General features: G+C 47.7%; 6 protein-coding genes across 6 annotated transcripts; 4 read left to right on the plus strand and 2 right to left on the minus strand.

Moving 5' to 3' along the window:
- Nucleotides 1-1,987: 1,987 nt before the first annotated feature.
- On the plus strand, nucleotides 1,988-2,992 carry idi1 (isopentenyl-diphosphate delta-isomerase IDI1; the record flags this gene model as incomplete). The annotated part of the gene is made up of 3 exons (XM_032058600.1): nucleotides 1,988-2,231; nucleotides 2,353-2,691; nucleotides 2,757-2,992. The coding sequence occupies 3 exons, from the start codon at nucleotides 1,988-1,990 to the stop codon at nucleotides 2,990-2,992; spliced, it is 819 nt and encodes a 272-aa protein (XP_031918469.1).
- A 326-nt stretch (nucleotides 2,993-3,318) lies between these two features.
- BDV38DRAFT_277937 (DUF202 domain-containing protein) lies at nucleotides 3,319-3,946 on the minus strand (the record flags this gene model as incomplete). Its single annotated transcript, XM_032058601.1, has 2 exons — nucleotides 3,319-3,745; nucleotides 3,849-3,946. 2 exons carry the CDS (start codon nucleotides 3,944-3,946, stop codon nucleotides 3,319-3,321), a joined length of 525 nt encoding a protein of 174 aa, XP_031918470.1.
- Nucleotides 3,947-4,682: 736 nt separating this feature from the next.
- On the plus strand, nucleotides 4,683-6,788 carry BDV38DRAFT_124476 (MATE family efflux transporter). Its single transcript, XM_032051176.1, has 2 exons — nucleotides 4,683-5,919; nucleotides 5,971-6,788. Exons 1-2 carry the CDS (start codon nucleotides 4,861-4,863, stop codon nucleotides 6,775-6,777), a joined length of 1,866 nt encoding a protein of 621 aa, XP_031918471.1. The 5' UTR covers nucleotides 4,683-4,860; the 3' UTR covers nucleotides 6,778-6,788.
- A 339-nt stretch (nucleotides 6,789-7,127) lies between these two features.
- Nucleotides 7,128-8,286, minus strand: BDV38DRAFT_124480 (putative replication factor-a protein). The gene is made up of 3 exons (XM_032051177.1): nucleotides 8,237-8,286; nucleotides 8,082-8,164; nucleotides 7,128-7,986 (listed from the first exon to the last, which is right to left on the minus strand). The coding sequence occupies exons 1-3, from the start codon at nucleotides 8,238-8,240 to the stop codon at nucleotides 7,243-7,245; spliced, it is 831 nt and encodes a 276-aa protein (XP_031918472.1). The 5' UTR covers nucleotides 8,241-8,286; the 3' UTR covers nucleotides 7,128-7,242.
- A 191-nt stretch (nucleotides 8,287-8,477) lies between these two features.
- On the plus strand, nucleotides 8,478-11,584 carry BDV38DRAFT_234746 (ATP-dependent RNA helicase DBP10). The gene has a single exon (XM_032053271.1). The coding sequence runs from the start codon at nucleotides 8,673-8,675 to the stop codon at nucleotides 11,454-11,456; it is 2,784 nt and encodes a 927-aa protein (XP_031918473.1). The 5' UTR covers nucleotides 8,478-8,672; the 3' UTR covers nucleotides 11,457-11,584.
- Nucleotides 11,585-14,283: 2,699 nt separating this feature from the next.
- On the plus strand, nucleotides 14,284-14,788 carry BDV38DRAFT_234748 (uncharacterized protein). Its single transcript, XM_032053272.1, has one exon. It carries the CDS (start codon nucleotides 14,297-14,299, stop codon nucleotides 14,480-14,482), a length of 186 nt encoding a protein of 61 aa, XP_031918474.1. The 5' UTR covers nucleotides 14,284-14,296; the 3' UTR covers nucleotides 14,483-14,788.
- Nucleotides 14,789-15,605: the final 817 nt, after the last annotated feature.

Here is a 15,605-nt window from a genome sequence, read left to right on the forward strand (position 1 = left end):
CGAGTCATTTCGACTCGCGATATAATTCCAGAAACGGGAAGTTTCCAGGATCGTTATTGGAATTACAATTATTTTAGATTAGCCTTGGATTGATCTGGTAAGCATCCTTGTAACCTGTCATGTGAAGTTCTGGCTAGAGAAACGTACGATGTACTGTATGTGTCTACGGAGTACTCGGTACTCGGTACAGTATCTCCAACCTTATCTCGGGCCACACGCTAGACCAAGTAAGGGACACGATGCGAAATCCATATCCTGGGCGTTGTCAACGATCCTTGCTACTATTGCCACCACAGGTTATGTGGATTTATGCTTAGATAGTGTATTCACTATGGTAAGTTCTACAGCAATACAGTATAATGTGTGAATCTGTCTCAGTTCAGCTGATGCTGAGGAGTGAGTGTCCACTAGTAATCCCAATCGAGGAACTCAGGAATGCGGCTCGGAGACATTTGGTCATTGTTAAGCCAACATAAGCATAGCACTAACTAGTAAGTACAAGCATATGCCAAAGGCGGTCAACTTCATATCCCAAGAAGGATTTCACATCTCCATGCTCTTGCAGGTCTGCTACGTTAACAAGTATGCTGGCGGTATATCTGTACAGTCGAGTTCAACTTACCCCGAAGGATAACTGAGAATATGCTCGGCACTACAATGGTACATTGGTATGAAATTGACCAGCAGCCGATTCCCAATGCCACAATTCTGATATCGTGAGTAATAGAACGCAGGTTAGTTAAGACGTAAATCAGACTGCGGTGTTATCATTGGAGTGCCGTCAATCATCGGGGTCTCCATTATTTACTTTCTATACCTTGCGTTCGTCCGTCTGATTAGGGCAAATCTGTACTATTTCTTCCCTTAATATACTTCCATCTTCAGGGACATCGAACATCTTGCTGTGGATGCTACTGGTTGTCACGACGATAGAATGTATGCATGTCCGGCCCTGCAAAATGGATTTCACCACCGATTTATTCCATATACAATTAGCTTTCTTCCGTTGGTCTTATCGGGGAATTGTATTACTGTAGTAGTATCTCGGTCCATCCTAGCCAATGGGAGTTACGGCTTTGTAAGTTTTACTAGGACCACTAAGTACGACCAAAACCTACCTCGTATGTTAACCTCAGTTTGACATGCAGTGATCAACGTATTTGGATATTGACCGCTAGGGCCGACCATCTGCAACATAACTAGAAGCCACCAATATACTAAATTGAGAAGATGGCTGCAGCTGATATCCCATGACCTTATATGCGGGGCATCACCCATGGCATCTTTCCAACCTTCGGACTTTGTCCTCCATGGAAATGCACTTGCTCAACCTCACATAAGTAGAGAATGCTGCGTCGCTTAGGCTACACAACGGTACACAACCCAAAAAGTAACTGCCTATATGCACGGTCTACACATATTGAGGGTATCGACATGTACTACAAGACGCTTATACCGAATTCTATCTACATACATGCTACTATATCCAGTAGCTATCCTAGATCTACCATGGTCGCTGTCCATACTTGGTGAATGGAAGTGCTCGCAGCGATAGCCTTGTCTAATACAATCCAGCGTTCGATTGTTCTAGGCTGCTCTTCTCCGTACGTCAAGCTGCTACTCCGGGCCGAGCGATGATTGGTGCAACCAAAATGAAAAGTGAGCAGCTAGCGTAAGGTGGGTGACAATGTACTACTCTGTACGGAGTATGACAACTTTTCTGCAATAAATTACGTGGAGGCCCGCAAGGGACTGGTTGTTTGCCTCCAGGTATCCATTACTACAAAGACCCATCGCTGGAGGATTGCCCAATAACGTGCGTTCCAGATCTTCCACTAATTTTGCCCTGATTCACCGCCTCCGGGGGGCGGAGATTACTACTAGTAAGTATTTTATTCCCCTTTCCCCCTCCAAAAAGGTTGGATCAATAAGTACAATACCCCTCTTTGAATCTCTATTTTGTGAGCGTCATTTTTTAGCTGTCACAATGAGCGCAACTACTACAACTACCCAACCCCCCAGAATCACGGCAGAGAATGTCGCCGCTCTCTTCCCAGAGGTTGATACTTCTTTGGCTCGTGAAGTCCTCCCAAAAGTCGATGGCAATCCCTCCGCAGCGAGCAGCACTGAGCTGGCGGGGTACGACGAGGAACAGGTCCGTCTAATGGATGAAGTATGCATCGTTCTGGATGATGATGACAAGCCTATTGGAAGTGCTAGCAAGAAGACCTGTAAGATGCGCCCTCTACATGAACACTGATCTGGGTGCAGTGCCGTGTTTTTGCTAGCGACTTTTCTCTTCCCCTTTTGCTAATACCGTTTACTGATGGCTCAATTAATCGGTGAAAATAGGCCACCTTATGACCAATATTGACCGGGGCCTTCTCCACCGTGCCTTTTCCGTGTTCCTCTTCGATTCCAATAAGCGCTTGCTCCTCCAACAGCGCGCCAGTGAGAAGATCACATTCCCGGATATGTGGACAAACACTTGCTGCTCTCACCCCCTTGGAATTGCTGGTGAGACCGGCTCTGAGCTGGATGCCGCTATTCTGGGCGTGAAGCGGGCTGCGCAGCGGAAGTTGGAACATGAGCTTGGAATTAAGCCGGAGCAAGTACCCCTGGATAAGTTTGAGTTCTTCACGAGGATACATTACAAGGCTCCTAGTGATGGGAAGTGGGGGGAGCATGAGAGTATGTTTGATATCCTTTGACATTTACTTCATGACCAGCTGTCGTTGAAAACTAACATCATTAAGTCGACTATATCCTCTTCATCCAGGCAGATGTAGAGTTGAAGCCTAGCCCGAATGAGGTTCGAGACACGACGTATGTCTCGGCTGACGAATTGAAGACGATGTTTGAGCAGCCAGGATTGAAATTCACGCCCTGGTTCAAACTCATCTGCAATTCGATGTTGTTCGAATGGTGGAGCCACCTCGGCTCTCCAAGCCTGGAGAAGTACAAGGGCGAGAAAGCAATCCGGCGTATGTGAGATTTTACTCCACGAAGACCGATGGTATGATGTTATTCGGTTCTGCCTTGCAACATAGCGGGTACTTTTCAGCTGTTTTGATCCGTTTCCCAGAGTGATGATACCTTGGCATGGGCCAGTCAAACATATGATTAATATTTGGACAGAAAATATCTTATATTTATAGTTACCCTATCGTCATCTATTGGGGGTTAATGATAGATCCCTTCTTTCTTGTTACAATTTGGCGTCCCATTTAATCATGACATGCGACTACGATAGTGCATTGTTTAGAAAGCATGCTCTAGGCGGTGTCCTCTTATTAAGCGAAAAAGTAATTCCCATTCTTAGTTTTTATTATTTGCATCCGTTGCCAGGAACAGTATACAGCTCCCCAGGATCACGGTTCCCACCACTGTAAATGTCATTTGCGTTTTCCATCCGCTCTGTACCAAAGCCGCTTTACGGCTGTACTTTCGCACAGTCCGCACATAGTTTGCAAACCCGTTAACCAGACAGGCTAAGCTAAGGATCCAGAAAATAATACCCAGCGGCAGAGCCATCCGTCGCTCGAGTCCGGTCGGCCCGCCATGAAAATGGAACGAGATGATGATAGCTACTGAAACGACTGCAAGATACATAGAGAGACGGAGCCAAGACAAAAATGTTCGTTCGTTAGCGCAGTGATCCCGGGCGTCGGAGGTGGCATTTTCGAATAACAGTGCTCCAAGCCAGGGACGGGATAGGAAGATATGGTGGTTGTCCTCTAGGTGTCTTTTTCGGAGTCAGTCCCAAGTCTTCATCTTCTCTCTCTCTCTCTCTCTTTTTCTTTCGTTCGTGCTTCGAAATATTGTGCATAAGGACTAGAAGCGCTTACTCGTCTACCAGAACGGGGCATGCGTTCGCCGGGTTGATCACTGGATTAAACCGCAACCCAAGAGAAGAAGCATTTTGGCTTGTCGTAGGTTCTGGCATATTGGGGGGTGTTGTATGCCAACCAGAGTATGAGCGAAACTCTACCGCCACAATATAACCATAAGTCGCATCTTTTCTATTCAAAAGGAGCAGAGTCGGGTGCCCATATGTTAGAAATCCGATGACAGCCCCACGTGATTAGCGTGTCTAGTCTAAATCGGGGATGATGTCACTAATCCCTGCATGGCCATCATCCGGGTATTGGCCTGTGGCTTCATTCGGGGTGACCGGGTTGGCTCAATCAAGGGGAATCAAACGAATTAAATCTCGCCGCAGCACCCTAATGACCGATGTTAAAGAGACGAAGCATCGCTAATAGATCTTGGATCGACACGTCCACCACGCGAACCATTCTCTATGGATCGTTTCTCACCCTCCAAAATTCATCGTGGGGGGTCGGCTTTGCGGGATCCTCCTTGCAACCCTGCTCACTAGTACGACATTTGCAGGACATGGATACAGCATGGTCCTTTTCATCTGTTAATTCTACCCGATCATGCCTGTGTATATCAAGCAGAACTTACTCCGTATTGATCGGAGGGGGACGAAAATGTTAGTCGATACGAGATGACTCAATAATGGCCCATGCATCGGTTGGAGCCAAAGGAAGTGGATCCAACCCATACAACGGGCCATACAACTTTATTTCAATGGCTGAAAGCTCTGTAGAGGCAAAATCTGCTGATGGAGCGTAATATGATTACCTACACCAACGCCGCCCCCGCTTCTGTTTTCGTTTCTTTCTCCCTTCTTTCCCTGATTCACCGCATGTCTCAATTGACAGCCCCCCTCGAGCTTGTATCTCTTTGGCGCCATCAAGCCATGGTGAGGGAGTATCCTTAAATTAGAATTTTCAACACAACCAAGCTTTATTGTCTCTCACTTACCCTTTGCGTCATTACATCACCGTCGCAATGGGCCGCGGTAATAATCCGCGTTCAGCAGAGGAACAAGCCTTACATGGCGGTTTCTTATCCAGCTCCCCGCTCGCCGAGGCCGCAATTGCTCGAGATCTAGAGAATTATGCGGATGACGAAGGCTCAATGATAACTACTGACGATGAGGCGTCCGAGACATCCACTATTCGCGCGATAAACAGTCAGTCCGGCACGAACCCCCATTCTCTAGCTGGATCCTACCGTCGTCCTAGCTTCTTCACTACAGTCTCCCACGCCACAGTTGTACCATATACTGCAGAACGAGAGAGGCTGACACGCAGGGAACGTGAGCGCGCCATTGAGGATGAAAGGGATCTTCTCAGCGATAATAATGTCATGGACGCGAGGGTGAAGCGGCGAGTGACTCCAACTAGTGCACCTTCAGGAGAAACTACGGCACTCCTAGGGGATCACGTAGGTGCTCGTGAATACAATGCCACGGATGATGAAGAGGTTGACAGGAAGTGGGAAGAGGCTGTCGCAGCTGGGCTAATTCACACAACATGGAGACGGGAAGCACAGGTGATCGGTAAAAACGCTGCTCCGTTAATGGTCACTTTCCTGCTCCAATATTCGTTGACAGTAGCCAGCATTTTTACCCTAGGCCATCTGGGGAAGAAAGAGCTTGGTGCAGTGAGTTTAGCTAGCATGAGTGCGAACATTACCGGATATGCAGTATACCAAGGTCTAGCAACCAGTCTAGACACTCTGTGTGCACAGGCATATGGTTCTGGGAGGAAGAAGTTGGTAGGCCTGCAAATGCAAAAGATGGTGTTTTTTCTTTGCACCATTACTATCCCGATTGCTGTACTGTGGTTCTTTGCAGACAGGATTCTTATGAAGATCGTCCCGGAGAAAGATGTCGCCGCGCTTGCTGGCTTGTACTTGAAGGTTGTCATCCTGGGTGCGCCTGGATACGCTTGCTTCGAGAGTGGGAAGCGTTATGTGCAGGCTCAAGGTCTCTTTTCGGCCTCGCTATATGTCTTACTCATATGCGCACCTCTTAACGCCTTTATGAACTGGTTGTTCGTTTGGGTAAGTCACAAATTGCAGTTACCTCACTTGTTGTGGCTAACCCAATTATAGAAATTCCAATGGGGGTTTGTTGGCGCCCCTATCGCAGTAGCTATTACAGACAATCTGATGCCGCTATTCTTGTTCCTTTATGTGTATTTCATTGATGGTGCGGAATGTTGGAGTGGACTTACTACCAAGGCCCTGCGCAACTGGGGCCCAATGATCCGGCTTGCCTTACCTGGTCTGGTGATGGTAGAAGCGGAGTGCCTCGCTTTTGAAGTACTAACCTTAGCATCGTCGTATCTCGGCACAACTCCCTTAGCTGCCCAGTCAGTTCTGTCGACCATCGCTAGTATTATGTTCCAGGTCCCTTTCCCGCTTTCAATTTCTGGCAGTACCCGCGTTGCAAACCTGATCGGGGCAACTCTTGTTGGACCCGCCAAGATCTCAGCCAAAGTGACAATGGGATATGCTGTCATCGTAGGGCTGCTCAACATGCTGCTGCTCTCCTCGCTGCGCTCATACATCCCACGACTATTTACCCCAGAAGAGGAGGTAATCGAGCTCGTAGCACAGGTCCTTCCATTGTGTGCAGCGTTCCAGTTATTTGACGCTCTCGCAGCTAACTGCAACGGTATCCTTCGTGGAATTGGCAGGCAAGAGATAGGCGGCTACGTCCAGCTCTTCTGCTACTATGCAGTTGCAATGCCCATTAGCTTCGGCACTACATTTGGACTGGGCTGGGACTTACTAGGACTCTGGTCTGGTGTTGCTATTGCCCTTCTTTTGGTATCAGTGATCGAGGTGATCTTCCTAATACGAACCGATTGGGACCGTTCGGTCCAAGATGCTCTTCAGAGAAACGCAATGGCATAGAATTATGACGGATGTCCGCATATTATGATGAGATAACGCTACGGTCTATGTTTATGATACCATCCATTGATTGTTGCAGTCTGTCGATGATGATGTTAGAGCTCTTCTGCTTATATAAGATTGCGGTATGACAATAAAGGGGTTGTGATCTATTTTTATAACAGTCGTGCGCTGGAATGAGGCTAAGTTGGACTACGTTGATATGTATCTTTAACATTCACGTACCGGATAGAGTTTTGCTGTGTTGATTTCATGTATTAGTACCCTGAGTTCTGTACGGAGCAGCTAGTGCTCAATGAAAACCTGGAAAATACTAGGAGAAACAAGCTTTGATTTATCATCAGGATTATGAAACGTAAAGTATGCTATCGGCGCAACGAAGACATGAATTTGACACCATTTGGTTTCCAGCCATATGCATAGACGTAAATAAGTAGTTAATAAAGATAGGAAGGCACCATAAATCTAATAATCCAATATAGCCCAGGTCTGCTCATCAACAGTCGAGAAAATCACACCAGCAGTAAGCAACTCATCACCAGCGCGGGCGACATCCGGCATGGGTAAACTCAGCTTAGCCGCAATGAGCTGGGCATGTAGACCTTCATTGCTTTGAGGCTCTATCTTCAACAAATTGTACACCTTCCTTGCGACCGGGCTCATCGCAGGAAGTCCTCTGCCAGCGCTGTAATCATCAACGCCACCCATAGTGGCATCAGCACCCCCCATTCCACCAGCAGCGGCACCGGCGCCGCCGGAGCCACCAACAGGACCACGAGTAAAGAAAAGATGCACAGCAACAGCCTCAAGCATGTGGCAATGGAGCTCATTGATATCTGTCAAGGGTCGCACGCAATGTGATCCTACAAATCGCTTATTTCCGAACGTCTTTAATTTTCCGAATATCTTCGCATATCCGTTGTTCACGACTTGATTCTTTCCTGCACCTGCTTTGCCATCATCTGTGTCCATGGTGTCCGCTGTGGCCGAGTCAACCCATTGTTTCACTTCGATTTCGCCCGTGCCGTCGTCAATTCTATATGTGATGTTTGTACTTTGGGTGCTGATGTTGCGAACTTGTCCGACGAAGCAAATGCTGCCTACGTCAGCGCCGTCAATCTGGTAATCGGCTTCAGGATAAGGTTGTGTTGCGTCGAGGGCTTGCTTGATTGTGATGGGGCGAAGTGTGGTATTGTTGCCGTCTGCGCTCTGCTTGCGATATCAAAATTAGCATGAGGCGGCCTTAAACTTATAAAAGTAGATATTGTATCCCAAGCAATCCGCTATTTGGAGCCCATCAATACCTTTCCACCAGCGGGGCTGTTTGTCTCTCCTGGCATGAAACCACCACCACCTCCATAGGAGGAAGAACCGTAACCATAATTATCTGAGAGATATCAGTAAAGACCGATCAAATAAAGATATTACTAGTATATGAACGAGAGGAGGAGATACTTACCCATTGTGTATTATTTGTGCTGAAACAAAGTTATGCAACTTGGAGCTCTATCGTCAATGACTTCGTGAACGTAAAGCAATTATCGCCATTTTACCGCTTCTGGACGCGTTGGACGCGTTGCGGGGACATATGTTTGAGAGATTTGCATTACACTTCGGAACAACTTTGATCCCCGACCGCCTTGACTTTTTTCTCCACAGGCGACAAAAAAAGTTGATCGATAAGAAGTGCTTAATTATCACACGAGGAGAGGAGCATTGTCTTTTCTCGTGGTTTTCAATCGCTTTTCAATCGCTCCTCTCGGAGATTGTTTGTTCTTTGTTTGAGATACCCAAGTTTTATTTGATGAAGTTATTTACGCAACGAATTTGGTCCCTTTCTCAGTGATTCCGCCGCCTTTGCTGGCGAATAGGTACGATAGTTGATAGAGGCCAAAATGCCTCACCGCGCAGCGTCCCCAGCGGCGTCAGAAAATGAGTTCGATATTACAAATGCGCTTTTCCAGAATGACAGCGATTCCGACAACGATACGTCTTTGAAACAGACAAAGCGGCCACAGAAGGCAGCTCCACCTCAAGCGCTTGATTTTCTTGGAGGAGATGTTGACGACGACGATGAAGATGACGAGGCGTTCATCGCAGGACAACAGGCTTCGGCCAACAGGAAGGCTTCTAATCTCAAGGGCCGTACTGTCAAGAAGGGAGGTGGTTTCCAAGCAATGGGTCTGAACGCGCACCTGTTGAAAGCCATTACCCGGAAGGGTTTCTCTGTCCCGACTCCTATTCAGCGCAAGACTATTCCCGTGATTATGGACGGTCAGGATGTAGTTGGTATGGCGCGTACTGGATCCGGAAAGACCGCTGCTTTCGTTATTCCCATGATCGAGAAATTGAAGAGCCACAGTACTAAAGTTGGAGCTCGTGGACTGGTTCTATCGCCGTCAAGAGAATTGGCTTTGCAGACCCTGAAGGTTGTGAAGGAGCTGGGTAAGGGCACGGACTTGAAGTCTGTCCTTCTCGTTGGTGGTGATAGTTTGGAGGAACAGTTCAGTATGATGGCCGGTAATCCTGATATTGTGATCGCGACACCCGGACGTTTCCTGCATTTGAAGGTCGAGATGAACTTGGACTTGTCGAGCATTCGCTATGTCGTGTTTGATGAAGCCGATCGACTGTTTGAGATGGGTTTTGCTGATCAGCTTACGGAAATTTTGCATGGCCTCCCTGCAAACCGACAAACTCTACTATTCTCTGCAACGTTGCCTAAATCGCTGGTGGAATTCGCTCGTGCTGGTTTACAGGAGCCTACCCTTATTCGTCTAGATACCGAAAGTAAGATCTCGCCAGATCTTGAAAACGTCTTCTTCTCCGTCAAGTCAGCAGAGAAGGAAGGTGCTTTGCTTCACATCCTCCACGAGGTCATTAAGATGCCCACTGGTCCGACTGAGGCCGCACAGCGTCAGAAGGAGCAAGGTGATCGCAAGAATTTCAAGAAACGGAAGCGAGGGGATGACAAGGCCATTAACACGCAAGAGTCTCCCACAAAGTATTCGACTATTGTTTTTGCGGCAACGAAGCATCATGTGGACTACTTATATTCTTTACTTCGCGAGGCCGGATTTGCGGTTTCCTATGCCTACGGTTCCTTGGACCAGACTGCTCGAAAGATTCAAGTCCAGAACTTCAGAGCGGGTCTTTCAAATATCCTGGTTGTTACAGATGTTGCGGCTAGAGGTATTGATATTCCTATTCTTGCTAACGTTATCAACTACGACTTCCCATCTCAACCAAAAATCTTTGTTCACCGTGTCGGTCGTACGGCTCGTGCAGGCCGGAAGGGCTGGAGTTACAGCTTGGTCCGGGACGCAGATGCCCCCTATATGCTTGATTTGCAGCTTTTCCTTGGGCGGAGACTTGTTGTTGGCCGTGAGCATGGTGACCAGGTTAATTTTGCCGAAGATGTGGTCGTCGGTAGCTTGCCTAGGGATGGCCTGTCCACCAGCTGTGAATGGGTTACAAAGGTACTGGAAAATGAAGCCGACATCTACGGCCAACGGACTATTGCTGGAAAGGGAGAGAAACTCTATATGCGAACGCGAAACTCGGCTTCTCTTGAAAGTGCTAAGCGAGCAAAACAGGTTGTATCTTCCGACAACTGGACAGCCATACACCCTCTCTTCAATGACCAAGAAAGTCAAATGGAAGTCGAGCGTGAGAAGATGCTTGCCCGGATTGGAGGCTACCGGCCGCAGGAAACAATCTTTGAAGTGCACAACCGGCGCAACGGCAAGCATGAAGGCGATGAAGCCATCGACACCATTAAGAGAATTCGCACTACCGTTGATTACAAGAAGAAGAAACGGGAGATGGCTGAGAAACAGTCAGACTTCTTGGAGGATGCATCCGGAGGAGACAAAGGAGGAGCCGACGAAACTGAAGAGAAGGGCGCCCAGTCCGATGAAGATGAGGAAGATATTGGTGAAGGAGTGCCCGATAACATGTCGATGGCGTCCGAGTCGGATCTTGAAGTTACCTTCTCCTCGTATAACGGTGGCAAGGCTAAGAAGGACAGCGCAGCATCTTTCCAAAACCCCGAATACTTCATGTCTTACACACCATCCAATACAAACTTGGCTGAAGACAGGGCCTATGGTGTGCACACTGGTACGAATACCAACTTTACTCAAGCCTCACGCAGTGCTACAATGGATCTACTTGGTGATGAGGGTGCTCGCGGGTTCGCCGAACCCCGTACTATGATGCGCTGGGACAAGCGGCACAAGAAGTACGTGTCACGCCAGAATGACGAAGATGGATCCAAGGGTACACGTCTTGTTAAGGGTGAATCTGGTGCCAAAATTGCTTCTACCTTCCGTAGCGGACGATTCGACTCATGGAAGAAGGGCAAGCGTCTGGGCCGTATGCCACGTGTGGGTGAGGAAGAGACTCCAGCTCTCGTCCATGAGCTCAATACTGCTATGAGGAGAAGACACTTCCAGCACCGGAAGGAACAGGCACCCAAGGCGGCCGACCGCCTACGTGGCGACTACGAGAAGATGAAGAAAAAGGGCGAAGCGGCCAAGCAGCGCCAGCTGTCCAAGGCCGGAGGCGCAGCTGCAGGTGGCAAGAGCGAGCTGAAATCTACAGATGATATCCGACTGGCAAGGAAGCTGAAGCAGCAGAGGAGAGAGAAGAATGCCCGGCCGTCGAGGAAGAGATGAACCTAATGGGCTGGAAAAGGCGTTGTCATAGGAGGCACGCGTTGTATGTATATACCACCGGATATTGCAGTCTACACATCTACTCAGACATTGCGATATAAAAGTTCCTTACAGCATCTACAATACGGCCGAATAACGCAGCCCATGTATCTCTATCATAATCTGATCCCTGTAAGCATTTCACAATATGTAGCATTAATCACATACACACCCAAAAAATATACATATGTACTCTGTACAGACATTCGCATAGCCAACGAGCCTCAGCATCGCCAGGCGTCACCCCATCACTGCAGAAAGAAAAGAAAAGAAAAGAAAAGAAAAGAAAAAGAAAGATAGAAAGTAAGACGGTAAAATCTTTTAGGTTCCTCCATCACCGCCACACCCTTCGATCCACAATAGTCCAGCTGATTGGCCTCTCTTCTACCGTAAGAATCAATAAAAGACATATCACATCGCGATCACATCAGCAACCGTCTCGCAATATAACACCCCTAACATGAACAAAAAAAAATTATGAATCTAGCACCCACAACTATGCAGTAGGCCTCTTCAGTGGAGATGCGTTCAATTATCCCGGATTCCCAAGATAACGGTATCCACCAAGGAACCCAGAGTGCAAAAAGACGGCGAGGATATACCGGTATACAACAAACACAAAGAGTGTGGGATGTAATTGAGGGGGAGGGGACTTAACGAGTGATATCTCGTTTTGAATTAGGCCGTCACTTGCATTTCGACTCCATCAATTGAAATGAGATCCGCTATCTAAACTTTCATATGGAATATTGATGGGCGCAGAGAAACGGTCTAGATTGAGTAGGGGATCTACCAGGTGTGATATCCAATTTTCCTAAAAGGAATATTACACCCCCAGGGTTGGGACGGACTATTGGATATAATGTGGGTTTGTGTCTGGCTCTGGGTACTTTTTATTTAAAGTAATGTATGTTTAGTACTTTGGTAATGGACAAGGTATGTTGAGGTGTCTAACTAAGGCTGAGATTTGCTTGGACGGAGCATTGGGTGCCGTGATTTCTATTGTTAGGATGTACATAGTATATTCTATACTGTCATTTCGTATTCCGTCTGCTTCTGATGTTGCGGTATGTGGTAATTAACGGCAATTACTAAACCACTCTGCTTTGTGTAGGAAAATATCCTGTTCAAGGGGCATAAGTAGGGCCAAAGTGGTCAGTTGAGGGATTTAAGTTGCATAAGACGAGGATCGACGGCATGGATATTCGTTAAGCCGCTCGATATATCTACCGAATCTAGGCATGTACATGCATGCATACACATCTATTGCTTATAACAAGCCACTTTGGAATTTCCATTCAGATAACGGGGGGTTCCACATGGCAGGAAATAGAACTTGACCAGCATAAGTGAAATGTGAACTCTGAAATCTCTTTCTGAAAAAAGAAAGATAAAAGTTCTATTGTTGAGAGGAGGTAACCAAGGATGAGCGATATTTGAACTTCGATAACTCACGCGGGTATTTGACCCAGTTGATTTCCATCAGGTAAAGTCTTTGCCTATCAAAATAGTTTCTATTGTTAATTTAATCTCGATAGGGTCTTAGCAAGTGCCAATTATTGATTATCCCTTTTTTCGGAAAACGATTTTCGCGGACCGTCCCGAGGAGTTTCGTCTACGCGATGAAGGACGAAGGACAAAAGAAAGAAGGGGGCGAAAGATAGTGAAGAAAGTGAGGGAAAGAGGCAGAAGCTGAAGAAGAATACAGCAGCATGGCAAATGGAGGTATTTGACAAGTCTTCACCGACTCTCCGGAGTTGATCCCTCATTCGGAATTACTCAATCAGGGCATATCACTAACCACAGATGACGGATCATCTCTAACCCATTGAGTTTCGTCGGTCAAACTGTTGCCATATAACCTCTTTACCCGTCCAGTTGATTAGCCTGCCAAGACTGTGACTATTATACAGCGGATTCTGTCACCCAAGATAAGAGTAGCCTCTTTCGAAGGCGCCACACTCGCTTAGGCGAATACTAGTCGAACAAACAGGACAGCCCTGACCCAGATGACGGCTGAGACCAGAGATTGCGAGAGTTATTATTTTACGACTGCAGCTGAGGCAATGCCTAGTTTATCAGCCATCACGAGGGCGTGGGAGAAAGCATATGCATGGTTGCACAAGGGTCACTTTCCCACATGATGTCGTAGTCGGAACTTACATACCCAAACAGATACAAGTTAATATGCAATTGCCTTCGGGCCAGCGTAGAGACTTGCGCAAGGCTCTTGAAAAGGTCACCGTGACTCTGGCATTCGCGCAAATTCCCTAGAAGCAGGGATTGGGTATACCAGTACATGGACCTGTCGGCGATCAGCCAAATTCACGACGCCCGAGTGACGAAGTCAGCATTGATTGGCGTTTCGCCGAGCAGGTGAGCGTAATGCGAGATCAGCAGTCGAGAAGAGGCCTTTTTCTGAGTGGTGGTGTTTCTTGTGGTCAGTCCTCGGATCGCTTCCTTGTATTCTGGTTCGCATAGAATACCATCTGACATGTCGGTATACTCTAGGCAGCCAAGAGATAAGTCAAGTAAACGATGTTGGAGCACGCCCTCGAGGCTATGAATGCAACAATTTGCTTGAGTATGTCAAGGTTTACGATATGTTCCAGAATTGGAACACAATTGTCAAGCACTAGCAACGTTCTTCACTGATACCTGTGCATACACCCGACAACTAACTTAACAAGACGCAGTGACTTGGAGAAAGGCACACGAAGACGATAAAGTTAAAACAGAAAAAAAAATTGAAAAAGAGAAAAGGGAAAATTGGCCCTCGGGGTTATACCCACAGAGTAGAGATGTCCGAAGCAAAATGCTATCCAGCCGCTGAGAAACCTTGTCAGCCATATGTGAAGCAGCAATGTACGCAGCATCGCCCTTCCCTGTCCAACAGACGCCTCCACAGCTTACCTAGCTGGACTGAAGGACAATTTTCGGAAGATTACCTCGTGTCGCCGGAAGACGCATTGACAAGAACTGTGTAATAACGGAAGCCTCACGGATGTCAACCCCAGTTCACTGATGTTCACGGCGAATTTTCCTCAGTGTTTCCATAGCTTCTTCCAACGATATTCCCGGGCTCACCCGCCATGACAGGCCCGGGAATGGAGCTAATGACGATTTGAGCCCTAATGATCGTCCTCTACTGCCTTAGTTGGACGAACTCATAAGATAAATTCCCTAGTGAGTGCATAGTCCGCTAAACTATAAAATAGTGCGAGGTTAGTCGGCGTACCATAGCGTCAGCAGCTTAGTACACCATCGTGACAATAGTCCAGAGTCGAGTCGAGAGTGGTCATGTTGAGCCTCGACTGAGGTTGACAAATACTTTGGCCCCGTCGAGATCCGCGTGTTTCCCAAAAGGGTTTTGCCCACGGGGCCCGCTAATCCGGAACGGGTTAAGGGCTGGGTCATCTCCCAAGCACCTTGCATCGGGGGGCGTCGTCGAACTCCCTCACCAGCTACCTTACGATCCACTCAGGATTCGTCTTTCCCGATTCCTTGGTTTTCCGTCCTCATAATCGACGTTGGTATTAGGCCTAACCTGCATGTCAGTGGGGGGTGGTGAGTGTCTCGTATACCTGTCCGCCCCATTCAAGTAGCCTGCGTGGATTGTCGGACCCGTTGGTTTGGGTGACACAGTGTACGCGTGAACTCATTCCAGCCATATGGAGACTTATGTACATTATCATGTACTACTGGCTGTCTTGGTGACTTCTCAATTCAACATCACTTTATGGCGCTCCGGTGGTCCACACTTTTCTCGGGAATTGAATCGTCGAGTTTTCGTCTCTTCTTAGCTTTGGTGGCTAAGAACTTGGAGCCGGTGGCTCAGACTATTGGCACCCACCCGGCCCCTAACAGGCAGATCGTGCTGGTGGCCCCTCGGCTCCAGCTTGCATGAACCGCTTACTCTGCTGGGAACTCAGCTTGTTCCCCTTTAAATACGGTAGGGCCCAATTACCTGAATCCCACGGAACCCCTTGCTGTTGGATTGTTACCCCCGCGTGCGGCATGTTCCACAATATTGGGGGTTTATGACCATTTCAGTCCTCTTTCTGACTTTCTCGACTGACTGACTGCGTGCGTGTCGCGCTTCTAGCGCTG

The sequence above is a fragment of the Aspergillus pseudotamarii genome, assembly GCF_009193445.1.
Source record: "Aspergillus pseudotamarii strain CBS 117625 unplaced genomic scaffold BDV38scaffold_4, whole genome shotgun sequence".
NCBI lineage: Eukaryota > Fungi > Ascomycota > Eurotiomycetes > Eurotiales > Aspergillaceae > Aspergillus > Aspergillus pseudotamarii.